A 26,671-nucleotide genomic window follows, 5' to 3' on the forward strand; every position below is an offset into this window, starting at 1 on the left:
CCTTCTGTCCTCCAGCTTTGACCACCACAGGCTGCTTGTCACCTCCCACATCCGTAGTTTCAGGTGGGTGGCAGTGGTGGAGGCATGGACCCACAGACCGGGGGGCCTCCTGGAACCCCACACTCATTGCTCAGCCTTAAGCCCAAGCCCTGCTGCCTCCTCACGCTAGCGACGCCTGCCCCCCACCCCCACGGCCACCCTCTTTGTCCACGTCCTCGGCGCCTCTCACTCCATGGCTTTCAAGTCTCCCAATCTCTCCCCTCCAGTCTGACTTCCACACAGTGGCCAGAGTGAGATGTCCAAATCACAATTTGACCCTATCGCTCCCCTGGTGAAGACTTTCAATGCCTCCCTGGTACCGTCATGATGAAGTCCAAACCTTAGCCTGGCACTCAGGTTCCCCTGTGGTGGCCCCTGTCTACCCCCCAATCTCATCTGTGGGCTCTCAGTACCCCAACTCCAAGAATGCAGGACACCCAGTGCCTGTGGGCTGTTTCCGCAGTGCTATTTCCACCGAATGGAGCTCCCTCCCACTTCCCCCCATTTGCTTGACTCATGCTCACACCCCTGGCATCCCCTCTCAGAGGAGGCTTCTCCACCCTCCAGGCCCCTAAGCAGCCTAGAGAGTGGATTCCGCGTAGGTAGATATGATCATGCTGGGTTGCAACAGCCTGCGAGGTGGCCCGGCTTGCTTGCTCTCAGGACGCATGCCTTTGGGACTCAGTTACCGTGCTGTGACGGAGCCAGGGCCATGTGAAGAGCCTCGTGCGGTCGTTCCCGCTGACAACCCCAGGTGGGCTCACGGCTGACTGACTCTAGCATCAACACCCGACATGTAAATGAATGAGTCTTCAGAATTCAGGGGACAAGAAACCGTTCCACAAAGGCCAACTAGTAAACATCCTTGGTTTTGTGCCCATACAGTAGATGCTACTTCACCTTGCCTTTGTAGCGTGAAAGTAGCCGTGCGTGGTATATGAATGAGTGGCCGTGGCTGGGTTCTAATAAAACTTTATTTGCAGAACCAGGTGGTGGGTCATGTTTGGCTATAAGCCGAAGTTTGCTAACGTTTACTTTAAGTGATTCTAGCTCTCAGACTCTAAGTTCTCCAGGTGAGGGCCCCAGACATCCTGGAATAGAGACAAGCTGTTCCTGCTATATACTCCTGTCTGAATTTCTAATCCACAAACTGAAAAGGGTAACGCATAATTATTGTTGTCTTAAGCCGTCACATTTTGCAGCAATTTGATACGCGCTAATTTAACTACCTCACGTAAGCCCCATGTGTGTGTTAGTTCACTCACGCAATCGTGTGTCCATTTCACAGGTATCCAATCAGAGCCCACTGTGTGCACAGTACAAGGGATGGCGATGAACAAGACACAGTTCTTGGCTCCACAGAACTTGGATTGCCATGGAGGTGATTCTAGCCCAGAGCAAGAGGTGTCATTGGGGAAGGAGCAGGGAGGTTCTGGAAACCAGGGGAGACCCCTAGGCCTGTGTGGGAGCTGAGGTGGGTTGGAAGGCGTCATCTAGGGGAGGCATCTCAGGTGTGTCTACTGGGGCATGGAGAGGCAGTGACACTTTAGGAAGAAGGGACAGCCAGAGAGCCGTGTGAGAGTGGCTGCAGAAGGAAGGGCAGGTGTAATGCTCTGAGTGGGGTCCTTGTGCTCACACAGTTAAGTCTGGGCAACCTATCTCACCAGAAGTGTCTGATGGGGCATTTACCACCTCTTGTACAGAAGGGACAAAGGGCAGGTGTAGACCCTGGCCACCCTGTGGCTGGGACGTGGGCCCCGTAAGGGTCCTTAGCCCAGATTCGGAGGCCTTGACCTAACATGAGGCAGGGCCTATGCAGCTGGGCCTCCCGAGACGCTGTGGGGCTCCAGGGCTCCTGGGCATTTGCTGCCTATAAAAGCTTCTGTCACTTCAACAAAGTGGATGGGTTCAGGGAGCAGGCAGCAAGAAACAAGAGTAGGAGGTGGGGGCACAAGGCCAGGAGCTCTTGGGAGAGACTCCAGGACCTGCAGGCCTGGGCAGGGGGCAGGTAGGCTGGGGAGCTGCCTACCTGGCGTCTGGTAGTTGAGCCTCCGCATCTCCACAGGGTCAGAGGAATGGGCCAGCAAGGAGTCTTTCAGCCCGATTGACTGCTCGTCCTTGGACGATGGGGAGTGGGTCCTCTTCCTGAGGAGGCAGCAGGGTGGCTGGTGAGGACTTGAGGTCCACGCAGAGGACAGAGACGGGCGGTGTGGCTGGCTGTGCCAGAGACCCTGCGTCTACGGCTCGGTCCCTCCCACCGCCCCAGCCCCTCCTGGGGTCTTGGAGCATAGGGGAGCCAGTGGCAGAGCAGCTTTAACAGAGAACACAGGGTAGGGCGGGTGGGGAGACAGCAGGACCGGGGTGGACAGAGGGCCAGTGCAGCAAGGGGGCAAGGGCTTGCAAAGGCTGGTGGCGTCTCCCAACAGAGCGCAGGCTGCTGCTGGGCAGGAGCTGCTGTCCCCGAGGCTGCCACAGTGAGGGCAGCAGGAGCCACCAGGAATAAACATGCAAATGACACATAAGATACGCAAACATCACAGAGAGCCGGGCCCCAGCTGTCTGTCTCTCGGTATCAGGGTCAATGTCCAGAGAAGCAGGGGAGGGACGGGGAAGGCGTCACCCTAGCTGGGCAGAGTCCTCCCTCGTTGGCCTCAGCTCCCTGTCTATGAGGACAGGGTCAGAGACAGACCATGGGGTCCAGCTGCTGACAAGCATCCGGGAGCCGCTCCTGCTATGTGGACACGGGTGTTTGCATAAATGTGCACGAGTGTGTAGAAACACACACCTCCCCCTGCCTCGCACCCAGTGCTCTTTGCACGTATGTCTCCAGCAGCACTTAGATAATCTTAGAGAACCAGGAGCCTGGTAGAAGGTTCCAGTGAACTTGGAGCCCATCTGTGCACTCAGGGGAGGCACTGAAGCCTGCACTGTGCTCACGCCATGGGGACAGGGCTTCCCCTGTGCAGGGTACAAGGCGGGAGAGCAACAGAGCCCACCCCAGAGCCTGCTGAGCTGACCAGACAAGCACAGGCCAGGAGGCTTCTGGTCGGAGCCTCGTCCCTCCCTGCTGGGCCCGAAATGTGCAGAGGGATAAGAAGTGAAGGGGCAGGCGTGTGAAGAGAGAAGGAATGAGTCCTACCTTTCTTGTTTACTAGGTCCCGAAAGACAGGCAAGGACAGAAGAAAGGAATGGTCACTGTTTCTGCCAAGCACTCAGGCCCTCTTGCGACATGGGGGACACGGAGGGACCTATCTACAGCACCTACGTGGCACTCCCAGGCAGGGTGCTGGCTCTCCTGAAAGGCCCCAGGACCCGGATGAGATAGGGAGGAGGATGAGGGGATGTGCGGGGCACTCCTCGGGCCGCCGCCTCTAGTCTCCATGCCCTGGACCAGGAAAGCCTGTCCCTCTTCACCCCGGGAGGAAGGAATGAACTCTTCAAGAGGGAGGCCCTCGGTCCAGGTCAGGGGTCAGGGGTAGGTGGGGCACAGAGCACAGGACCTCCTCTGTGCAGACTCGTTCAGATATACAAACCAATACGGCCTCACTGACAAGTGTTCACGGACATGCCCTAAGGGCTCAGAGCGGTGTGCTGGGTGCAAGAAACACAGTCCTAGTGATGTGCCCACTGGGGCAGATAGGGGAGATGTAGGGAAGAAGCAGAGACCAGGAGGGTCTGGTGGGCACCAGAGCTGGAAGGGAGGAAAGGGAGTCTTTTTTTTTCCTTCCCTAAAGTAAGTTCTAGGGATGCCTGGGTGGCTCAGCAGTTAAGGCATGTGCCTTTGGCTCAGGTTATGATCCTCAAGACCCGGAACTGGGTCCCACATCAGGCTCCCTGCACGGAGCCTGCTTCTCCTTCTGCCTGGGTCTCTGCCTCTCTGTGTGTGTGTGTCTCCCATGAATAAATAAATTAAAACAAATCTTAAAAAAAATAAAAATTAAAATAAAAATACAGTAAGTTCTACTTTATTCAATGTGGGGCTTGAACTGACCACCTCAAGATCCAGAGATGCCTGTTCTCCCGACTGAGCCAGCCAGGGGTCCCTGGAAGGGAGTCTCGAAGGATGCAATGGTAGCAGCTGGGTGGGCCTGAGCAGGAAAGCTGCAGAGTGGAGGGGGCACAGCCCTGGTTGGCCAGGGAATGGCGTTAGCTCAGTGATGAGGTCAGGAATGGCAGGAGGGGCCAGACCAGTCAGGCACCTGACTGTCAGGTGATAGAGGTCACGCTGTATTTTGGGAGCCACTGATAAGTTTTAAACTGTGGGTCACAGGGACGCCTGGGTGGCTCAGTGCTTTAGGGCCACCTTCAGCCCAGGGCCTGATCCTGGAGTCCCAGGATTGAGTCCCACGTCTGGCTCCCTGCATGGAGCCTGCTTCTCCCTCTGCCTGTGTCTCTGCTTCTCTCTCTCTCTCTCTCTCTGGGTCTCTCATGAATAGATAAATAAAATCTTAAAACAAACAACTGTGGGTGACAAATCTTTGGAAGTACCTTTTAGGCTGGTAGGTGGATGGATAGAAGGGGTGGCTCCAGGGGTAGGTGGCTACCAGCACCCGAGAGGACTGAGGAGCCCCTTGTGCCAGGTCCCCAGCTATGTCTGCACGTGTACCGTCTCACATGGAGCCCACCGGGAGAGGAGGAGCAGGTGCAGCCATCTTCGGGACAGAACTCTCAGGGACCGGGCGAGTAAAAGGGAAGAGGAGGGGGAGGCTGGCATCCAGCTTTCTGGTTGCTAACCAGGTGGAGGGACCAGTCCCTTGTTGCAGGGACTGCACGGAGGAAGGTTGAGGGGAAGGTTCAAGACACGTTGAGTTTGCAACAGCTAGGGATGCTGTGGTTACACCAGGAGCGCAATACACGGGCGCCAAGTGAATGTCCGTGGGTGTGTGGGCCTGCAGTTGGGTCTGCACCTCTCTAGGCCTAAGTGGGAGAGCCGGGCTGGGGAGTCGTCTAGGAATGGTGGCAGAAGAAGTGCTGGATATAGGAGACTAGGAGAGGGCAGTGTCCTGAAGCTTAAAGACAGACATGCTCACATCCACCGAAACAGAGACACAGATGGACAGACGTGCCCAGGGATGCAAGTGAACCAGCCCTCTGTGAAGCTGTGGCTCCTCGGCGCACCTAGATTAACACACACGTGTGTGCACACATGCTGCTTCTGCTGTTCTGGGCTCCCCAGTGAGCCCAGGAGCTAGGGTGCAGGCTGCGGTGGCTGCCCTGTACCTGTGTGAACCATGCCGGGGAGGACCTCAGAGTCCAGGGGCAGGTGGCTGTCCCCTAGAGCCCTGAGTACAGCACTCACCTCTTGAACAGGAGGATGGCGATGACAATGAGGATGATGAGGATGACTGCCAGGACGGGGCCTGTCACCCACAGCATCTCAGGCTCCTCCTGCTGCTGGGCTGGTGTCACCTGGACCACGATCTCATCAGAGTAGGGGCTGGAGGCATAGCGCTTCTGTGTCCCAGTGGAGGAACGGCATGGGTGGTGAGCTGAGTGTGAGACCCCCCACCGTCTGCCCACCAAACCTGGAGAAAGGGCTCTGGGGCTGGGCTCTGCTGGGCTGGCTGGGCCTGGATCCTAAGGGGCAGACCTGAGCCTGGCCAGCTGACTGAGTCCCTAGGGCCGGATCAGCTCTGGTCTTCCGGGCCCTAGGGGTTGGTGTCTTTTGAGATCCCTAGTGCAGGTCTGGGGTCTCTGGGGCAGCCCTAGGTCTGGGATCCCATGGTGCTTGACATGGCCTACTCTCGGGGTGCTGGGAGCCCAGGCGGCTAAGGCAGACCTGGTCCACGGGTTCCTTCAGGGAGGCGAGCACAAAGCACTGATAGCTCAGGTCTGGAGACAGAGGCCGGTTGTAGAAGCCCCGGTAGCTCTTCTTGTCTCCCAGGGTGAAGCTCTCGGGGAGCACGTCCACCTGTGCAGCCACATATGGCTTCAGCCGCTCCGCCTGCCGCCGTCGTCGCCGCTCCCCACCGCCCTGCTCGATGGCCTCCAGAAGCTGATGGAGCAGAGCACAGGGATCACACCGAGCCTCAGACCAGGTGCCCCGGGGCCTGTGGCTTGACATCTCCCTGGCCGAGACCAAGGCTCACTTTCCATGGAAGGGGCCTGAGTCTGGCCCTGCCCCTCGTCCTCACAGAATAAAGCCACATACCAGCATAGAGACATGCCAGCCCTGTGAGCAGAGGACCTCTGGGTAACCTGCTCCTCACCCTAACCAGACGGGGCTGGCTCTGCACCTCTAGGAGGAGGGGACGGGGGTTCCCAATCTGCTGGGACTGCCCAGTCGGTAGGGCTCAGGAGCCTCTGGACCTGCAAAGCAGGTCCTGGGGGATCCTCAGCAAAACCCTCCAGGGTGTCTCTAGTCTCTGTAAGCCTTCCAAGAGTTTTCTGAAAACTCCCAGGGGACCGACTGCTTCAGAGCCCCCAGAGAGGCCCAGGCTACTGGCCAGAGCAGCCAGACAGTGATTCCAACTTGGGGGTGTCACTGGGGCCACCGCCAACCAATGCAATGGGGCTGTCATTGATGGCGCCCCATCCCATCCGCAGGCACCTCGTCCAGCTCTAGCTCCTCAGGCGTGCTCCATCTCGGGGCCAGCACGCTCCCACCCACGCGGTCGATGGGTACCACCACGATGTAGAACCACCTGGGTGGGCAGAGCAGGAATGAGGGCTGGCATCGCCCACGCTGGCGTCACCAGCCCTGTCCCTCTCCCGCACGGCCTCATCCACACACCTGATGAGTGAGGTATCCTGCACGTGGGGCATGGAGAGGGTGAAGCGACCATCCTCTATGAAGGCGGAGGCGGGCATCGGCTTGTGTGGCAGGAGGTCTGGGGCCGTGCGGATGGACACGAGGTGCTGCAGGCCCCCAGCGCTGTTGCCACGGTTCATCAGCACGAACGAGTACTCCGTGTTCGGCTGCAGGTCTGCGATCAGTTTCCGCATGGAGTGCCCGTCCACCTCCACACTCTGCCCATTGTACAGGATCTGTGGGGGGGGGGTGGGAGGGACAGGCGGTGTGTTTAGGGGGGGCCTCCCTGTCATGGGCCTATGGGCCAGAGCATGTGTGGTCACCTAACCAGGAAACTGCGTCACAAATGCCCCCACATAAGACGGCCCATGGCAGGCCTGTGTGCATGCTAGGCTTGGCTGGCCATGGCCCTCACCCACCTTGAAGGGTACAGCCGACTTGTAGGAGTCTGGGACCTCCCAGCTGAGCAGCACAGATGTCTTCATAGCGGCCGCCACACGGAAGTTCTTGGCAAACACTGTGGAATACAATGGGGGGGAGGGGGTGATCATCTCGGGCTGTGTAACGAGGCTGGGGTGACAGGTTCCCTGCCAGGAAGAGACGCTGGTCAGGGCTGGCGGTCAGGAATGGCTGCAGAGGCCAGGTACCCCGCTCCTAGCCAGCTTCAAATCACACAGCTCAGCTCTCAGCCCAAACTCCTCTTCACAGTGAGTACCGAGCCAGGCAGATGCCACAGGACCCATGGTCAGGATCTCCAGAGGTGCTGGTCAGTGACCAGTTGTCAGTGGGATTTGGTCATGAGAAGCCTGTGACCCCACACCAGAGCACGGTGGAGCATGTTCACTGGAAGTCAGTGGGTCATGGCCCCAAGAGATTAGCGTCCCACACCCAAGAATGGTGATGCGGTCAGAAGAGATCAGTGGGTCAAGGTCACGAGAGATTGGAGTCACACAGCAGAGGTCAGTAGGTCAAGGAGAGCAGAGGTCAAAGGTCGCACACTGAGAATGTGGCACCTGTTCGCTAGAGGTTAGTGGTCATGGTCATGAGATTGGAGGATCACACAGCAGAGGCTGGTGGATCACAGTCGCCAGAGGTCAGTGAGTGAAGGAGAGCAGAGATCCCCAGGCGCGGCCATGTGCCGGCAGCACACACCTTGCTCCATGGGCATGGTCCGGGACTGGATGCTGGGGCTGAGTGGGCCGGCGCCCTTGCTGGTACGTGCGCGGACCTTGATGTCGTAAGTGGTGTCCGGCTTGAGGCCAGAGAGCATGAGGTGGGTGTCGGCGGTGACATTCTGTAGCTCCTGCTGGCTGTTGATGTCACGATACACCACGGAGTAGTTGGTGATGCGCCCGTTCCTCTCCGCCAGCACCGGGGGGTCCCAGGTCAGCTCCGTGGTAGAGGTGGTCAGCCCTATCACGCGCAGGTTTTGGGGGAAGCCGCTGGGCGCATCCTCGGGAGTTGTGATCTCCTTCTCGAACTCCTCTCCCAGGCCAGCCCGGTTCTTGGCGGCAAGCCGGAAAATGTAGGTGGCTCCCTTGTGTAGGCCGGTGACTGTAAAGTGCTGGTCGTCCTTGCCAAAATCTAGGATGTTGGGCTTTGCCTCATCGGCACGGTGGTACTGCAGCCGGTAGCCCAGCAGCTCCCCTGGCAGCTCCTTGGGGGGGTGCCACTGCAGCAGTGCGGTGTTCATGGCCGTGGTGCTGACCATCATGGTGGGCCGGCCTGGGACTGAACAACCACGCACTGGCTCTGGTGCTGCCCGCCTTGCTGCCCCCGCCCTCGGCTGTCCTGGACCGCCCCCACTCACCTGCCCCGGTCGTCGTGACAACTTTGGGCTTGCTGCGGGCACCATCCCCTTTGGTGGTGTAGGCGGCGACGGTAATGGAATAGGTGGTCTCTGGGGTCAGGCCGCTGATGATGGTTTCCTAAGGAGGAGGAGGGGCCCATTCCCATCACAGAGGAGCAAGGAGGCCAGACTGTGCCAGCCCCTCAGGACCTTAGCCGGCAGGGAGTGGCTGGGGCACACAGGGCTAGAGGTCCTGGGGGGCAGGGTGGCGGTGCTGTGCAATGCTGGATTCTGCTGGACACAGAGGGCGGGCAGGTGGGATGTGTGCCCAGGAGGTCCCCGCCCATCCCGGGAGCTGCACGCCTGCACCAGACAGCTCACTCTTCCTCTCAGGTAAAAACAAAGGGCTACACTGTTCCTCTACTCCATTGCACTGTGCATACATGACACACAGGGCATAGAGCTTCGCATGCACGTAGCACCTTGTGTGGTTCCTGGCACACACATGCAGGCAGCCTACAGCTCCTCCTGTGTAAGCAGGCAGAGGGCCACTGCAGTGCACGGGTGTGCGCGCGCGCGCGCACACACACACACACACACACCCATCTACACCCACAGCCACAAGCAAGGTGGAGTGGGCCCAGGTCCCACCCTGCAGGACCAAGTCAGGACCCCATGCGACCTCACGTAGGAAAGGGCTCTGTGAACACCATGTGCTCACAATACCTCATGAGACAAGAAGAAAGCAGAGGAAGATAGAAAACCCCCACCATGGGGAACACACTTCCCCACTGTCCCAGGTGATGCCCAAGGAGTCGGCCAGGGTACTGTCTCCTGGCCTTGGCAGGCCCTGCCTATGCCCATCTCCAGCTGAGGCATTATTTCCAGAACATGCGGACAAACACCACAGAAGGCCAAGCCACGCCACATGGAGGGCAGAGTGGGAAGGAAGGGAACCACCGAGCAGTGGGAACAGAGCTGTCACCGCCAACCCTGGTGTCCCTCCAGCTCTGAGTCTCAGGTGGGGCCACTGCAGCCACCACCCACCCCTCGCAGACACCCTCCTGCCCCAGCTGGAGGGTGTCCCAGGGCTGGGGCTCCAGAATGTACCAATGCCGGAACCGGCTCCCCTGATTTCCCTCCCAGCCTGGGCCCGGGAGCAGGGGATTTTTCACTCCAGGGATCAATAAGCCCTAATGATCAGGATCGGATTTAACTCCATCCCCGTCTGGCCAGAGTAGGGGCCAAGCCCTGGTCGATCACAAACACTGGCCTGAAATTGCCGCTCGACAGGCGAGAAGTAAGGATTAGAGGAAATGCCAATCGCTGCTCAGCTCGCCGCCTGAGTCTAAACGCCAATTTTCTCCGGATGTGGCTGGTGCCCTGCGGATCTTGGCAGCTCAGGCTGGGGGAGAAGGCGGGGTAGGGGAGTGTCCCACGAGCCCAGCCTGACCCAGGTCTCTCCTGCGCTCGCACACCTGTTACTTACATAGTCCTCGGACTCCTCTGGCCGCCACTGACCGCGGGAGGGAGAGAAAGGGAGACAGGATGTGAAGGACTCTGGCTGGAGCGGGCCTGGCCCGGGGAGGGCAGATGGAGGCCGTGGGCCTCTGAAGGGCCTGCCCTTGGCGGGTAGCACCCCAGGACCACTCCCCATCTGCAGATGCGCCAGGGTTGAGGAGAGGAGGGAGTCGGGGAGGGCACACAGGCTGAAGGGGGAGGGCGCCAGGACACAGAGGGACCAGGGAGCGCTGCCTACAGGTGCTTTGAGGGAGAGGCCGCCAGACTTAGGGGAAGACCCCCAACTCCTCTGGGAGAGTCTGGCCTAAATGCCTGTAGTCACAGTGACTATTCAATCTTTCACTTTCCCAAGTCTCCCACTTGGGAGACAGTACAGCTGGCCCGGGCAGGAGGGTATCTCCAGAACGGTGACGAGCTGCACAGGGCCAGGAGGTCGGGGCAGGCTGGCCAGCATGATGATGAAAGGGTGAGTGCCAAGCTTGGAGTCTGGGCCCTTCCCCACAGGTACAAGGGAAGCAGTCAGACCCTTGTTCCTCCTGGGGGTGCCCGAGATCTCATTTTGGTAGGAAGGCATACTTGAGGGCCGGCAAAGTTGCTATTTCTCCGTACGTTCTTCTTTAGGCAACAGTGCATGCAGATGCGCTAGTTAGACAGGCAGAGGCAGTGAGGTGTCCCTTCTGGGGTCCTGCGGCACCAGAGGGCCGAAGCTGGCCAGCATCCAGCACAGCAAAGGGAGGTGGCTCAGGACACCTCCAGGCTAGAGGTACCATGGGGTCCTCTGGCCCAACCACCCTCGTCGAAATGCTGGTGTGGCCTCTGTCCACGGACCCCGGTTTCTCCTGTTCTGGGAAGCTGTTGGAAAGGCCTTGAAAGGGGCATGGGACAGGATATGGCAGGAGGCCATCGATGGGTCCCTGCGGGCCATGTCCACTTTCCAGGGTGTGGCTGGGCCCACCTCTGCTCTAGGTTCCCCGTCAGGGGGATGGGGGGGGAACCTCTCGCTGTCCAAGCGAGGCCTGGGCATGAATGAAGGTCCTCACAGAGCACCTCTCCCGTGTCGGAGGCAAAGGGAGTGAGAAGGAGGAAAGACAAAGCGGATGAAGGAAAATGGAAGGACAGAGGATGGAAGGGAGTGGCAGAAGGGAGAAGACGAGGTGGACACAGCCAAAGAGAGGAGACAAAGAGGGAGGAAAGGAAAACATGCTGGGAGAACAGACCTGAGAGGGAGTGTACAATACATAAAAGGTGACAGGTCTGGCCACACATTTGAGGAGGGTGTGACCCCCATGGTACTTCCAGAACTGAGGGGAGCCCTGGCCTAAGCAGGTGGGGCAGCTGCTGGGTAAAGGAGGACAGGCTGTGGTGTCCTTGACAAGACGGTCAGGGGACAGCTGGGCCCTGTGGTCAGGCTGGGGACCAGGCCCCATCTGCTCTCCTCCAGGCTTGGAGCAGAATGACCCAATCCCAGGGGGTCACAGGGCAGGCCCTCCATCTTCAGCTGGATTTCCTGGAGCCTGGAGCTCATGTCTGCCCCCCTGTTGTGGGATGTCTGAGGTCACAAGGACAGTGTCCCTCCTCCTATGGCCCAGCTCCCTTCTGACCACTTAGAACCAGAAGGGGCACCTGAAAGGGTAACCCCACTGGCACAGCTGTGTCGCTAGCCCCCTAGGATGGGAGGGGCTGGAGGGAGCCCATTCCCGGGATGTTTCTGGGTGGGTGTGTCGTGGATGCTCCAGGAGGAGTTCTCGACCTGCCCCAGGAATGCAGGCGGGTGCACATGTCCGCCTCCTCCACCCCCATACCCCCTCAGCACTGGGCAGGCTGAGGAGAGGAAGACAGGACCCTCTGGCCAGAGAGGAATGTTGCCTCAGAGGGCTAAGCCCAGCCAGAGGCATGAAGGGGGTCTTTCTATGTGGGTGAGCTCACCCTGAGCACAGCATATAGAATAGGGGGTCTGTCCCCAGCACCCCTGGGCCCAGCCCACATAGGGCTGGAAAGCTGGATGGGGAAGGCGTGTGGTCTCCGAAGGGAATCTGGGCTCCTTCTCCCCCTCCGCCAGGGCCGGCTCAGTGCTGCCCTGCAGGTCCCCTCCCAAGGCCCTGGTTCTGGCTGGGGACACCTTGAAGGCAGACCACACCAGGTGTTAGGACTCTTCAGCAGAGTATTTGGGGAGGAAATTCGCCACAGCACTCACAGCCCTTTCCAGGAGTTAAGAGACGGTTCTTGTCCAAGCTCAGCCACCTACTTCCTGGGAGATTCTGGGCCATTCACGTAATCTCCCAGTATCCCAGATTCTTGCCCTGAATCGCAAACCAGTGCTCGGAACACCCCAGGGACCTCACCCCAAGCTCACAGGCAAAAATCATTATCCCCTGGAGAACAGATGCGCACAGAGGAACACATGAGGCTGGCGGCCAGGCTAGATCTTGAGCGTAAACACCAGGGGCTGAGCCATCCTCCTGCGGGGCCAGGCACAGAGCAACACCCTGGCTCAGCCGTTCACAAAAGTGCCATGGCCAAAGGCCAAGCGGGGACCAGCGACTGCGGGAGCACTCTCCCTGCCCTGGCTGGGACGGGAACAGCTGCCCAGCCCGGCACTGCTGAGGAGGAAGGTGGATCACAGATCCCAGCCTAACCGACAGTGAACGTGCTCTCTGCAAAACACAAAGGAGGGTCTGGGGGGAGCTGAAGCCCAGGCCGGGGCAGGGGGGGTGTACACTGGGAGCCGGAGTCTGGGCTCCTTGCTGCCTGTGTTGGTATCTGCTAGTCACAGAGAGGACTGCCAGGCTGGGACAGTCACCAGGGTAGATGGGGCTGGCGGGGCCTGGGCTGGCATGACTCAGGTAGACCCAAGACAGAAGAGGGGGTGTCCCTGGCACCTAGCCCTGACCTCCTGGTCTGAAACCTCCCCAGCCTGACGCAACAGGGTATCTGGGTGTCTCCGTCCTCTGAGGGGAGGCAGGGGACGCAGGCTCCAAAGACGTAGAGCAGCAGGCTGGTCTTGTCCACCCTTCCACCCGCCACCTCCCAGTGGCACACCTGGGCCTCAGCCAGCATGACGTCCTGGATGATGGGTGGGCCACGGGGCTCGCCATTCTCTAGCCGCACATAGGTGACCTGGTAGCCACGGATCTGGCCGTGCTGCTTGCTGGGGACGGGCAGCTTCCAAGAGACACGCACAGCAGTGGAATTCAGTGGTTCCACCTCCACCTTCCGTGGTGGTCCACTGGGCACTGGGGACCAGGAGGAGGGGAGAGTCAGGCCTGGCGGTATGGACCTTGAGTTGGGGGGGGGGGGACACAGACACTCCAGGGCCTTGCCTTTGCACTCCCTGCCCCTGGAAAGGCCCTGATACAGCTTCTACAGACCGTCTGTCCCAGGTGCCTAGCACAGGGAAGCCCAGCTGACCCCGGCCCTGAGCTACCTCACTTGGTGGGGAGAGTGGTGGTGAGGCACCAGGCCTTCGGCCACCCCGGAGTCAAGCACGACCTGTTCCATCTCCTCCCGGGCCCCCACATCGTGCCGATGTCTGGCCAAGACCGAGTCTAGTTGATTGTGCTCTGAGTGTCTCCTGCACCAGTCTCCCCAGTCTCAACCTCCCAGACCTTCGGGAGGGGCCGCTGCTTCTGCCTTGGAGCTAGCCCCAAAGCCTGGGATTCGGGCACAGGCTATCCCCCTCTGCTACATTCCCCCAGCATGGGCTACCAAGCCTGTACCAGGCGAAGGCCCTGGGGTGCCGTGGGGGTATCTGGGAGGGGTGCCTCCCTCCCCTGCCCCTCCCCTTGGCGCCACGGCCTACCGTCCTCGTCTGTGCGCACGAGCACCGGGCTGCTCTCCGGGCCAGGGCCCACGTCAGTGTGCGCCCGCACCCACACCCGGTACTCCGTCCACTTCTCCAGGCCCACCAGGTCCCAGCTGGAGTGCTCGCGACTGATGCTCTCCACCACATGCCGCCCTCGGTCCTCGCCGTCCACTGCCTCGTAGGCCACTGAGTACTGGGTGATGACGCCGTTGCGGCTGGCAGCTGGCGGCGGGACCCAACTTACCCGAACCGTGGTGGAGCCCGTGCTCACACAGGTCACCTTCTGGGGAGGGGCAGAGGGGGCTGGGGAAGACAAATGGGGGGAAGCAGGCAGATGGAGGGTGGGGGTCACGGGCACAGTGACTAGTCACAGAGGATGGGAAACTCACCCAGGCAGGCTACTCCCTGAGTGCAGAGTGGCTATCCCAGGGCCCCTCCTAGGCAGGCTGCCACCGCCGCCAGATAGCCCGGCTCCCTCTGGACCACAGGCTACACACACACACACGCACACACAAGGTCTCTCCCACATGTATGCCATCTTGCATTAAACCTCGCATCAAACCCTGCCAGCTACACACAAGCATGGGTCATGACTCCCTGGCCCCTGGGCCTCTGGGCCCCTGGCCCCTGGTCACACACACAGCCATGTAAGGAGAACCTCTAGCTGCTGTGCCACAGCTCCTGTCAGGACGAGCAGCCTTAGTGGCTCTTCGGGCACAAGGGAGCCGTGGCCTGTGCCTACGTGGACAGGGTGCCTGTGCCGGAGCCACTAGGAACCTGAGACTGGAGGCTGGACAGGAAGGAGGCCCATGGCCTTGGGTAATCTGGAGAAAATGTACTCTATGGAGATGCTCTCCCTCAGTGAGTCCCCTGGGGTCAGGAAGCAGATCTGAGCCCCCTTCCCTCGCCCCCAGGGGCATATCCAGTCCTCAGTCCTACCAAGGAACCTGGTGCTGTTACATGGCTTCCTCACCATCTGGAGTTGTGGCCCCACACTGTGCCAGGGTGACTTGGGCACCTCCCTCCCTGGCCCCTGAGGCCCTCATCTCCACGGCTTTCTCCTTCCCTGCATCGCAGTGGGCACACCCTGGGTATCGCCACGCTCAGGATGGTCCTACTCCCTGCACGTGGCCTCCCACACCCCCTCACAGACCCTCACCTTGTCCCAGCTCAGCTGCTCAAGGTGCGCAGCAGCACCCTGGCTCCTCGCCCCCCTGCGACCTCCGCCTGTTTGCCTACCATCCTTACTGCCCTCAATGTTGGGCTTTGACCCTGAGGTCTGCACTCACCATCTACCCCCAACTCCCTCACCTACTTCTCTTTCCAAGCCCCTGCCCGGCCAGTGCCAAGCCCTGGATGGGTCCAACCCTCTGCCCTCTCCAAGGCGGTCGGTCCTAAGGCAGGTGGAAAAGCGTTGCCTGCCCTGGAAGCCTGGCATCCTGTGTGCAAAGTCCCCAATGGCCTCACCTGGGCCCTGTGTGCTGTCTGCGGCCTCTCTTCTCTGCCCAGCTCACTCTGCTGCTGTACACAGAACGTTTTCAACCTCCTCCACGCTCCGCTAACCTCCAGCTCTCAGCACACAACTGTCTCCCACTTTGCAGAGAAAACTGAAGCCTCCCACCAGCAGCTCCCTCCATCTCTCACTACCAAACCCACCGAACAACTGCAATCTCACTGAGCCGCCCTTGCTTCCCATGAGGAGGGAGCTGTGCTCTCCCGTCAAAGGTGGATCTCTCCCATCCATGCTGTCCCCTCCCCCTACCTCCTGAGCCTCCAAAATCCTTGTCTTTCCTGAATTTTCGACTTCTCTGAATGGACTCATTCCTCACCACGTTTAAACATGCTCAAGGGCAGCCCCGGTGGCCCAGCAGTTTAGCACCTCCCCCCCTTTTTTTTTTTTAAGAAAAAGAATTATAAGAAAAAGTAGTTTTCTGCAGGCACATTGTGCTTTCCTAACCCCCACCCCCGTTTTTTTGGTTAAATAAAGTGTTTTGTAAAAAAAAAAAAAAAAAAAAAGCCCAGGGCCTGATCCTACAGACTCGGGATCGTGTCCCAAGTCAGGCTCCTCCCTCTGCCTGTGTCTCTGCTTCTCTCTCTGTGTGTGTCTCTCATGAATAAATAAATAAAATCTTAAAAAAAAAAAAAGCTAAAAAATTTCCTATCTTTAAAGACAAAAGCCCATCCTTGGGCCCGCAGCACTCAGCCTCCACCTACAGCAGTCCCCTCCCTCTGGCTAGGCCTCACAACCCTCGCCCCAGGTCCTCCATCCAGCAGACGTTCCTGCGTTCCTCTGGCCCTGACTGCTCAGCAGCAGCATCGGCTCTGTTCCTTCTGCTCTCTTCTTCCAGCCTCCGAGACACTCCCTTCTCTGGGATTTCCCACTACCTCTGGTCCTTGTCCTCAGGTTCCCTCACCCCTAACCCAGCATTGCCACCTGCACAGCTGGCACAAGGCTCCGGGCTGAGGTGCCTGCTTCGGCCCTACTTCCTGCCTTCTTCCCAGGTCTGCACACCAGAAGCACAGACTTCGCCTGATGCTCTCCTTTCCCTCAGCATCCGAAAGCCAAGCCGTCACCAAGTCCCAGGCAGCTACCACCCCAGACGGCTATCTGATCCACCACCATCACATCTGAGCTGCCGTCTTTTGCTTAGACTCTTGCACAGCCTCCTAACTGGTGTCCAGCATCCTGCTGGGCTGTCCCTCCTACCTGTCTTGTCCTCTCAACCCGTGGCCAGCTGCCATGGCCTGCTGCTTATCCCAAACCACAACTAAGTGCCTTCCCGCTTCAGGGTCTTTGCACCTGCTGCCCCTCTGCGTGAGGCCTACATCACCCAAGGAAGCCCCCTGGCCCCCTCAGACCAGATGAAGCTCCCATCCCAGCACCTCTCCACTGTTTGTCTCCTCCGCAGCACTTCAGACAAATGTAATTAAAAGCTCATTTGGGTAATTGCAGGTTGAACATCCATCTGCCCCACTAGACTAGGATTCCCTGCAGGTACAGGCCACGTCGGGGTCATGCTGCCAGTCCTGCTCCGTGCATGGGCACAGTGGGAGCGCAGCAGGTGCCTGTAAGTCAGATCCGTGAACACGGAGTCCCATCTACACACAGTCTGGGGGCACATGGACTGCCTCACAGACACCGCCGTGTTTAAGGCCGTCACACGTGCTGTGACTGCCTCAATGTCATGATCCTGTCCAGTCACACATCCACGGCCCCTGTTAGCACACAGAGCCTCACGGCCACCCAACCCCGGGGCACACCAGACACTCATATGGGTGCGGCCCTGCCAGGTGGCCACACGGGGTCACACGCAGGTCCACAGCACTAGTCTCACGTACACAGGAATACGATAACCACACAGCAGGCAGCCCCACAAGCGGAAGGCCGTGTGGTCCTAAGGCAGGCACGTGGACAGTCTGCCACCTGGGCTCGTTCTCACAGACATGTCCCTACGTGCCGTGGGCTCAGTGTGATGACACAGCTCCCATGTTCTTCTCGTGGTGCGGGGCATGAGGCAGGGAATGCAGGTGACAGGGGAGATGAGATGTGGGGATATGGAGCAGGAGGACAGCTGCCAGAGCGGGGACATGTCTGAGACATGGCAAGCGTGGCCGTCCCAGCGCTGAGCATGGCCCAGTCAGCTAGTGTGACCAGCGCAGACGGGTGGGGGCGGGGGAGGGGGATGAGTCACAGACATAGAACTTACCTGGTGGGGGGCTGGGGGAGGGAGGGACAGAAGTCGGGTGGGGAACGGCGTGGGCAGCAATTGCCTGGACACAGACTAGTAGGAACTTACCTGCCCCTGTGAGTCCAGACCCGGAACCCAGACAAGAGCCCATCCAGGGCCCAGCAGACCTGACCACCCCCCGCCCCGGTCGAGGGGGAAGGGTGTGTGTGTCTCTGCCCAGCTACAGGAGGCGTAGCCTCAGGAGACACTTACTGGACTGTGCTGTGCGGGCCTCAACGGTGGGGGTGAACACGCCCACCCCCATCTCAGAACGGGCGGCCAGCTGGAAGTGGTACAGTGTGTCAGGCTTCAGATCCTCCAGGGTGTAGGAGGAGGTAGGGTCGAAGGTCACCTTGTGCTGGAAGAGCAGGGAGCACTCACTGACGCTCTGACGTCACAGGCTGCTCCCCAACCTGGGCTGCGGCTGGCCCCTGTGGACCCACTGTGGCCTAGGGCCACCTCCATATCACACAGCCACTGCACAGACTCCGTGGCCATGAGCGTCTGAGACAACAGCTCTGTGAGTGCCAGGTAAGCCACAGAGCCGGACAGACCCAAGGGCAGACTGAGGGACTGTCTCCCAGCAGCAGGGACAAAGACTATAGAACCATGCTGGCCACGTGAGCCCCAGGGCCACCCCTGGGGGCCATGTCCATACAACCACAGGATCCAGAAAGTCTGCCTGGGGGAGCCCCGCACAGAGCCTACGGGATCCAGGGGAGCCCTCCTCCCTGCTCTTGTCCCCACCGAGCACCCACCTGCTGGCCTTCATCCTCTGCTGCCCAGTACACCAGCTCGTACTTGATGATCCGCTCCTGCGGGGGCAGTAGCCACGAGAGCTGGATCCTGGTGTCCGACTCCGCCTCAGCCTGGAAGTCCGCCGGTTGGGCAGGCACTGCAACACCCCCACGCCAGGCGCCGTGAGCCTCGCCGGTTCCCCGCGAGGGCCGGGGGCACCCGGAGAAAGGAGGCACGGAAAGACAGCCCTGGAACCCTGTCCCGCATCCCAGGTGACTGCACACGGCAGGGTACAGGCCCTCAGCCTCCCCCAGCCCCCAAGGCCCCGCCGCAGCGGCCCGGCCGGCGTGCTGACCGCACCCACCTCCCTGCTGCGTCTTGACCTGGATGGTGGGGCTGGGAGGGCCGTCGCCCACGGCGGTGAAGGCCAGCACGCGCAGGCTGTAGGTGATTCCAGGCAGCAGGCTGCCCACGGTGGTGAGGAGGCCCGCGTCCGTGTTGTGCTTGTGCCAGGCGCTCAGGGGGCGGCGGGCGTCAGGAGTGTAGTAGACGCGGTACCCTCGCACCAGGCCGTTGGGCTCCTCGGGCGGCTCCCACTGCACCAGCATGGTGCTCGCGCTCAGCATGCGTGCCTGCACGCGGCGCGGGGGGCTGGAGGGCGCCTGCTCCCCTGTGCGCGCCCGCACCGCCTCGCTGGGCGGTCCCCGGCCGATGCTGTTCACCGCCAGCACGCGGAAGGCGTACTCGGAGAAGGGGCTGAGGCCGCCAATGCTGTAGCGGGTGGTGGCCACGCCGTCCACCTCTTGGAAGGGGCCCTCCGTCCCCGCCGCGCGGTACTGGATGCCGTAGTAGGACACGGGCTCTGAGTTCCCAGAGTCCCAGGTCAGGGTGACGCTGGTGGCAGTTGTCTCAGTCACCAGGAGGTCGATTGGAGGTTTCGGCAGAGCTGGGAGACAAAGCGGGAGGCTCAGAGCTGCCCGAGGTCAGGACCCCAGAGGCCAATCCTGCTCCGGGTGTTAACTACCCACGGTACAGCTGGCCCCCACGGGCCTCCTTGAAAAATGGCCTGGGGAGCTCGAGGTGACCTCAAAGGGCACCTAGCAGGGTATGGCAACACCTGTCAGAGCCCTCAGGGGCCTTCGGTCATCTAGGGTCTACCCACATCACTTCCAGAACTCACTGGCTCCTCACTTAACAACAGCCCCAGAGGTGGCGTGGCCTGGCCGGGTCCCTGCAGATGGAAAGCGCTCCGGCTGGGAGGCAGAGGTCTGCCTCTGGGGCTTGCCTGTGCTTCCTCACGTGTAACTGGGGTTGGTGTCGGGGAGAGATGTGCCTAAGAGGACAGCCTAGATGGGGCTGCTGGCCCTACACACCTGTGGCTTGGCTCAAATTGAAGGTGGAGCAGTCCCAGATCCCAGGCCAAACATTACACAATTATCAAGTGCCTACTAAGTGCTGGGCTGAGGACACGAGGTCACACGGTTGGTCACATCCCTGCTCTGGTGGACTTTACATTCTAGGGTGACTGGAAAGCACCGAGTCTGTAACCATGACTCTGGTGCATGCGAGGACAGCAGAGAGCGGGATGCTGAGCTGGGGAAAATCCATGAAGGCCTCAGAGAGCTGAGGCCCAGACAGTGAGAGGACCAGCATGGCGAGGGCTGGGTGAGGGCCAGGAGGAACCCAGCAGAGCCAGGAGGGCCAGGCAAGAGGAGTGAGGATCCCGCTCTTTACCCTGAAAGCAATGGGAAGTCACTGGAAGGCAGTTTCTTAAAACAGGGGAGATCTTGCTTTGTATCTTCAAAAGATAATTCTAGTTGCAGAAGGGAGGATGGGTCTGAGGAGGGAGGATGGAAGCATGGAGCCTGGAGGAGTGTGCGTGCCCATCCTGGGGCCCTGGTGGAGAGCCCACTCCCTGTGGCCACTCTTTCACTGCAGCCTTGACGTGAGGCTGATGAAGCTGAGGGTCTTGCGCCAGGTCGTGGCTCGGGGGCCTTTCGGTGGCATCAGACCCCTGCCGGTTCAAGTCCCCACCCTGTCACTGACTCCCGCATGACCTTGCACCTCAGTTCTCTCATTTGTAAGAAGAGAATGAGAATGTCTACCTCCCAGCGTAACAGAGACTGAACAATCTGTGCTAACCAGCACAGCATCTGCCCCCAGGAGCTCAGTACCCGTTAGCTATTATTACTAACACCACGAATGACAGAAACCCCTCTCTTCACCCGAGGGCTGGTAGGACCCCAGGAGGCACCTGGGAGAGGGCAACGACCCCTCAACCTCATCCATCCCCACAACAGCCATGCTCACCTGCTACAGGTGCTGGGACTTCCCGTCACCCTCTGCACCAAGGCAGGCCTTAGGTCACAGCAGGCATACACATGGCACTCACCTTTCACTGTGACCTGGGCCGTGGCCTCGATCATGCCTAGAGAGGAGATGGCCACGCAGGTGTAGTTGGCGGAGCGCACGACATTGCTGAGCTCCAGCACGTTGCGGCCAACTGGCATCTCATCCTCCTTGGTGAGCTCCTCGGCCCCCATCATCCACTTCACGTAGGGCATGGGTGCCCCCACAGCAACACAAGTCAGGTTTACGCTGCCACCCGGCATCACCTCCTGGCTGCTGGGAGGGATGGAGAAACGAGGAGCCACACGGCGCACTGCGGGAGGAGGGAGAGAGGCACTCACAGGCCGGGCAAGATACTTGGGAGGATGGAAGGGCAGGGGCCCCTCATCCAGGAAGCCCCTCTTGTCAGAGCCAAACCCACCTGAGAGACAGGTGGGGTGGAGTCCCGGGGCCCCGGCTTACCACCTCCCACCCCACTTTTGGCTACAAGTAGCCCCCACACTCAAGAGAATGGAACACAAGAGATTCCACAACCAAGCTCCCCTGTTTTACAGCCTAGGAAACTGAGGCCCAGAAATGTGCTGTCTGCCCAGAGTCACATAGGGATTCAGCGCAAGGTCCAGGCCCCAGGTCTATACCGCAGGCCTCCTCAAGGCCACATTCCAGGTCGCCATCCGGTGCCTGCCCCTACTTGCTCCTGACCCCCACAATGGGCCTCCAGAGGGGCTCACTGGGGCACGAGTGAAGTCCAGGCACCTTAGGGTGGAGGACCTCAGAGCATCTGGGGCAGGGCACAGGGCTGGTCCAGGAGTGACGTGGCCACCTTGTCTAGAGTCACGGCCTCCACCTCTGGGCCGTGACCTGAGGGAAGAGATGAGGGCAGGGGCATGACCGCTTGCCAGGATCTCAGCCATGCTTAAGGCATAGCCTGGGAACTCCAGGGAAAGGGCTGCCCCTCAGAAGGGGGTGGGCAGGGGCAAGGGATCAGGGCGGGCCAGGGATGTGGTCCGCGGGCAGGATGGGCATGACGATGGCAGTAACATGATGAGGGCGCCGAACAGACGGCTTTCTGAGCCAATGAACAAGGGTCTCAAGGGGGAGGGTGGCTGTGCCTGGCCACGACCTCCGGCCTTGGGCTTCCCAGGCCAGAAACTGTTCTGAGCTTCCCAGGCCAAGGTGCAGCCTGGAACCCCCCCCCCCCCCCCCCCCCGCCAAAGTTGCAAGCTTGGCACAAACATTTGGAACATGCAGAGGGAGGGAAGTCAGGCAAGACCTAGCCATGGGCAGGCATGCTTGGCGTGCTGACGGGTCATGCAGCTGGTGGGCAGGGGCTGAGGTGTGTCCTTCGTGGGCACCCCTACTGACAGGGCTGGAGGAGGCAGGCAGTGAGGCAGAGTGACCAAATGGCCTCACTGAGAGTGTGTGTGGGTCTCCCAGGACCCTTGCTGGGGTGCCCGGCATGCAAAGGACCCATGCTGTCCCATCAGGAGCACCTCCGCTATGGGTTCCAGACTCTGCTGCTCGTGTAGCCCCAAACCACAAAATCAGAGCTGGAAGTAGTAACTACAGACACCATCTTGTCCAACCCCTGACCTCACTGCCACAGGGGTCAAGCTGTGGCCCAGAGCCTAGACACCCAAGGAATCACCTGTTAACGGATGGCCCAAAGGCATCTTTCCAACCCAGTAATTTCTCTTCAAACCCAGAGGTTCCCCAGGTTGGGAGTAGAGTTACTTAAAGAAAAAGAAATGCCTTGGAGTGAACCAACCCCAGAAGCTACTGCCCCACCAGAGCCTCAGCCCCTCCATCTCTCCCTGCACTGACGCACTGGGGGGCTCTCTCCCAGAACCGGCCCCCCACAAACAAGCAAGTCTGCTTGCATCATTTCTCTGTTAAAAACCCCTGCTCGGTTCCCTGAGGGATTCCTCACTCAGCCTCACTCCGAGGCCTCCACACAGCACCCCCAAGCAAGCCACGTGCGACTGGCACCGTGGGCTGAGTTCCCTCTGTGCCACAGGCTCACTGGGGGCTTCGGTGCGTCTCATGGACATCTCGTGTTCTACCTTCTAGAACTGGCCTTGTTTTCTTTAGAGGAACCACCTCTCCCCACCCTAGTCTTGCTACGTGGGACATGTGACCCAGATCTGGCTAACGAGATGTAGCCTGTGGACTTTTGCAAAGACCATTAGAACAACGACTTTCTCTCTGTACTGCAGGGGCCGACCTGAGAGGAACTGAGGCCCACCTTTCCTAACACATGGGAGCACATGCTGGAGAATAAAGGAGTCTATTGTGGAGGGCAGAGTTAAGAGACAAACAGAAAAGCCTGATCAAACTGCTTAAATATCTGGATCTAGCCCTGCCTGACACCAAATCTACTTCTACATATTTTAGTTGGGTAAGACAAGAATCTCCTTGTTTTGCTTAAGCTGATTAAGTGTTTCTGTCACTTGTCCCAAAGCTGGAAGTCCCCCATGGAACGATGACAACATGTCATGGGTAGACACTTCCGCATGGCAGGCAATAGGTGGGTCCTGGGCAGGGCTGGCAGGAGGGCCCCATGCCAGAGCACCATTCAGCACTCCCTCAAATGGCACAAGAGTGAGACCAGGAGGCAAGGACAGACGTGTCACCCAGCCTGGTGCTGCGTGCCCTTCCCGAGCTCTGGAGCTGGGCCTGGGGGACAGGCAGGTCTATCTGCTGGCCAGGGGTCCAGCTCAGCCCTGGCTGGAGCAGAAAGGCAGAGGGGCGCAGCCTTAAGTCATCAGGTCTTTATTCTTAGCCAGAGGCGGCCCATCTCCTCTTGGTTCACAGGCATCAGAACAGCCTTAGGGAAGGGAAACTGCTCTTGAGCTCCTGCTACATGAGGCAGGCTTCCTTGCTGTAGATCCCATCACCTCTCGATGGCGGACAAGGGAATGGATGTAAGACTGATACTTTTTAAGTGACGTGCCTGGGTTTATGTATTATCAGGAGGTCATCAGTGGGATCAAAAGCTCACGGCCTTTTAAGGCCTGGCTGACAGGGTGGAAAAAAGATGCTGAGGAGGCTCCAGGGAGAAGCTTCTGGAGCTTCTGGGTAGTCAAGGCTGGTGGAAGGTATTCTCCAGTTGGCAGGACGGGGCTTGGAGGAGCCTGCGTCAGGAGAGGTCATGGCCGCAGGTGTGACCCTGGCCAGTGGCAGAAATCTTGGGGCCAGGCAGCCCTGGTGGTTCAGCGGTTTAGCACCGCCTTCAGCCCGGGGTGTGATCCTGGAGACCCGGGATCGAGTCCCATGTCAGGCTCCCTGCATGGAGCCTGCTTTTCCCTCTGCCTGTGTCTCTGCCTCTCTCTCTCTCCTCTCTATGTTTCTCATGAATAAATAAATAAAATCTTAAAAGAAATCTTGGGGCCTGATTAGTCCCAGGGGAGAAAAACAAAGCGCCCCACAGAAAGGAAGTAGGTCCTTGGCCAATACACGTCGGGTCCCAACCTAAGCAGTCCAGAAAGCGGATAGGACAGTACTCCAAATGGTCCCGGGGGGCGGGCAAAGTCTTCTGTTCCACCGCCAAGTAATGGAGGTCTTTCAGAACAAACATTGGGAATAGTTTTGCTTTTAGTTTTATTTTTCCTCTCCTCCATGCAGGTAGAAGGGAGAAGTCCAGGGGCTAAGGATGAGTTTGAGAGGTCAGATGTGACCCTTTGAATCATCCCTAGGACCAGGCAAGGGCTTCCAGCCCAGAGACTGCTGGGGGCGCCCCCCCTGACGCTCTCACCAGAACACTGGGCTCCGGGCACATATAAAAGGAGTTCTGGGGTGCGATTCCCCACAGCTCAGGCTCATCCTCCCTGCAGTGTGACGTAGGTTAGGGTATGTCCACAGAGGGAGGTTGGGGGCAAGAGAGGGAAGACACACCCTCCTGGGATCTTGAGCGCCAGTGGGGCCCTGTATCCTGCACCTGCCTGGACAGCCACCCCCATCCTAAGAGCCAGGAGCGGCTGGAGCCTCCCTGCAGCAGCCCCACCAGCACTCCTCCCGCTGGCCCAGACATGAGGCCACCAAGAGGGAGCAGGACTCGCCCTGGACTCAGTCTATTGACAGAAGCAACAGCAGGGAAGAAAAAAACCAGAGCTGGGGAAAAAACACACTTAGGGTCTAATCTTGGGCTCCTCCAACAATGCCGGTCTATTACTGTTCCCCGTGCATCCTTACTGCTGACATTTTATAGACAATTTCCAAAACAGGGCTCTGCCATTTCTGGATTATATTTCAGCTGTAACTTTTAAGTCTAATTATTTGCGCTGACAACCCCATATAATAGGGCGGTGTGGCGCCCGGAGGCATCAGCATTCAGCAGAGTGACAGCATAATCGCAGGGGGAGGCAGCCCCGCAATCTGCATTCGCTCGCAGAAATTTCTCTGATGAAAATAACACAACATTAAGGAGGGGATAAGGGGCAGGATCCACTGTATCAAGATAAAATAACTCTTTAATAAATAACCTTGTGGCTGCCGCAGAGCAGTAATTAAATGCCGGCGCACTCGGCACACAGTTTTAAGTAAAGCTGGAAAAATGTAAGATGTAATTATCAGCGCCAAACAAATTACCAGCCCGGCAAATCCCCCTGGAATATTTAGAAACTCATTTCTGCCTTCCCGTTAAATATTTGTATACGCGCTTTATTTTTGGTGGGACCAGAGAGGGGGGAGGAGAAAGGACCAGGGACCGGGACAGTGGCGGGGAGGGGTGTAGGGGGAGGTGGCTGAGGGCTGGCTGTCTCTGCTGATGACTGCTTTCTGAACGCCCCAGCAGATCCGCCAGGTCAGCGAAATGGTGAAACCGAAATGCCCCAGAGCTCAGGAGTGCATATGGATGGATGCTCAGGGCTGATATCTGAGCTCAGGACGCAGCCCTCCTCCCCACTGGCTCCTTTCTCCCTCATGGAGAAAACCCAAGCCAAGGAGATATGATGCAGAGGGGGAGCCGGTGGCCCGAGCCTGTTCCCTGGGACTCAGCCCAAAGCCCAGTAGACAAGTGAGTCTCATCTGACCGCTTGGACCATGTGCCCCAAGAATGACCGCTAGCCCCTGCTGCCAGTCCCAAGGCTGGGGTAGAGGTCTGACCTGGGTGGGGCTGAGAACTGAGCCCCGTGTGAGAATGCTCTGGAGTGAGCTAGAGCAGGGGCTCCTGGGAGCCCTCCCCAATCTGTGGCCGGGCTGGGGCCTCTCCGGGGGTCCCACGTGGACCTCACTAAGTCTCCGTCAACCGTTCCTCAGCTGTGAGCTCTGTGAACCTGAGTGCTCAGCACCCAGCACAGGCCTGAGGAAACAGAGCAGGCTGGGAGGGCCTGGGCAGAGGGACCTAGGGCAGGTGGCAAGATCTTCATTTGGCTCAGGTCGGGGAGGGAAAAGACAAGAGTGTAGATTTCCTCTGTGCCTAACGTGACGCCACCAACCCGTGCCATGGACACCAAGCCTCATGAGGCAGACCAGGGCTGGCTACCCCACTGAGCTCCGCGGGGACCTCAAGGTCACGGCAGACCTGAGGGACTTTTGTCCTGTGCTGCAGGACCTTGAGGCGTGAGCTCATTCTAGATTATTAGTCTATTCCCTTCGTCTTCACAAGTGGCTGCAACTGAGCTCGGGCTAAGGTGGAGTTTAGGCGATGAGGTTGTGGAAGGTCCCAGAGGCACACGTAATGCACTACAGCTCTCACAGCTCCCCCAACCACTCCTGGGCCCCACCCAGAACAGACAGCTGGCCCGACCCAGGCATAACGGGGGCACAGTTTTGTGTCATGCACCATGCCTGCCTGACCACCCCTGCAGGGGAGCCCAGCTAAGGGGACATGCAGACACTGGCACATCAGGGACTCAAGCAGCAGAAACATGCAGGGCAGGGGGCCTGCCCACCCACCCCTAGTCCTGCCGGCCTGCCGGCCCAAACAACGGAGAGCAGAGCCCGACTGGCGGGCA

General features: G+C 59.3%; 1 protein-coding gene across 24 annotated transcripts in view; it reads right to left on the bottom strand.

The window, feature by feature from the left end:
- The window catches only part of PTPRF (protein tyrosine phosphatase receptor type F), an 86,776-nt gene that overhangs the window by 10,525 nt on the left and 49,580 nt on the right, over nt 1-26,671 (bottom strand). For 4 of the 24 annotated variants that reach the window (XM_072724244.1, XM_072724241.1, XM_072724243.1 and 1 more), the window contains 15 exons: nt 20,761-21,030; nt 18,733-19,314; nt 18,389-18,525; nt 17,844-17,988; nt 13,900-14,205; nt 13,140-13,333; nt 10,069-10,095; nt 8,601-8,718; nt 7,943-8,521; nt 7,210-7,307; nt 6,773-7,026; nt 6,590-6,683; nt 5,819-6,034; nt 5,339-5,493; nt 2,069-2,184 (listed from right to left, as the gene is read on the bottom strand). In XM_072724244.1, the coding sequence (XP_072580345.1) occupies nt 2,069-2,184; nt 5,339-5,493; nt 5,819-6,034; nt 6,590-6,683; nt 6,773-7,026; nt 7,210-7,307; nt 7,943-8,521; nt 8,601-8,718; nt 10,069-10,095; nt 13,140-13,333; nt 13,900-14,205; nt 17,844-17,988; nt 18,389-18,525; nt 18,733-19,314; nt 20,761-21,030 (3,291 nt within the window). The remainder of the gene's footprint in view (nt 1-2,068; nt 2,185-5,338; nt 5,494-5,818; nt 6,035-6,589; nt 6,684-6,772; nt 7,027-7,209; nt 7,308-7,942; nt 8,522-8,600; nt 8,719-10,068; nt 10,096-13,139; nt 13,334-13,899; nt 14,206-17,843; nt 17,989-18,388; nt 18,526-18,732; nt 19,315-20,760; nt 21,031-26,671) is intronic. The other 20 variants (XM_072724252.1, XM_072724249.1, XM_072724251.1 and 17 more) reach the window with 7 other exon arrangements.

This window comes from Vulpes vulpes, chromosome 10 (assembly GCF_048418805.1).
Source record: "Vulpes vulpes isolate BD-2025 chromosome 10, VulVul3, whole genome shotgun sequence".
Lineage (NCBI taxonomy): Eukaryota > Metazoa > Chordata > Mammalia > Carnivora > Canidae > Vulpes > Vulpes vulpes.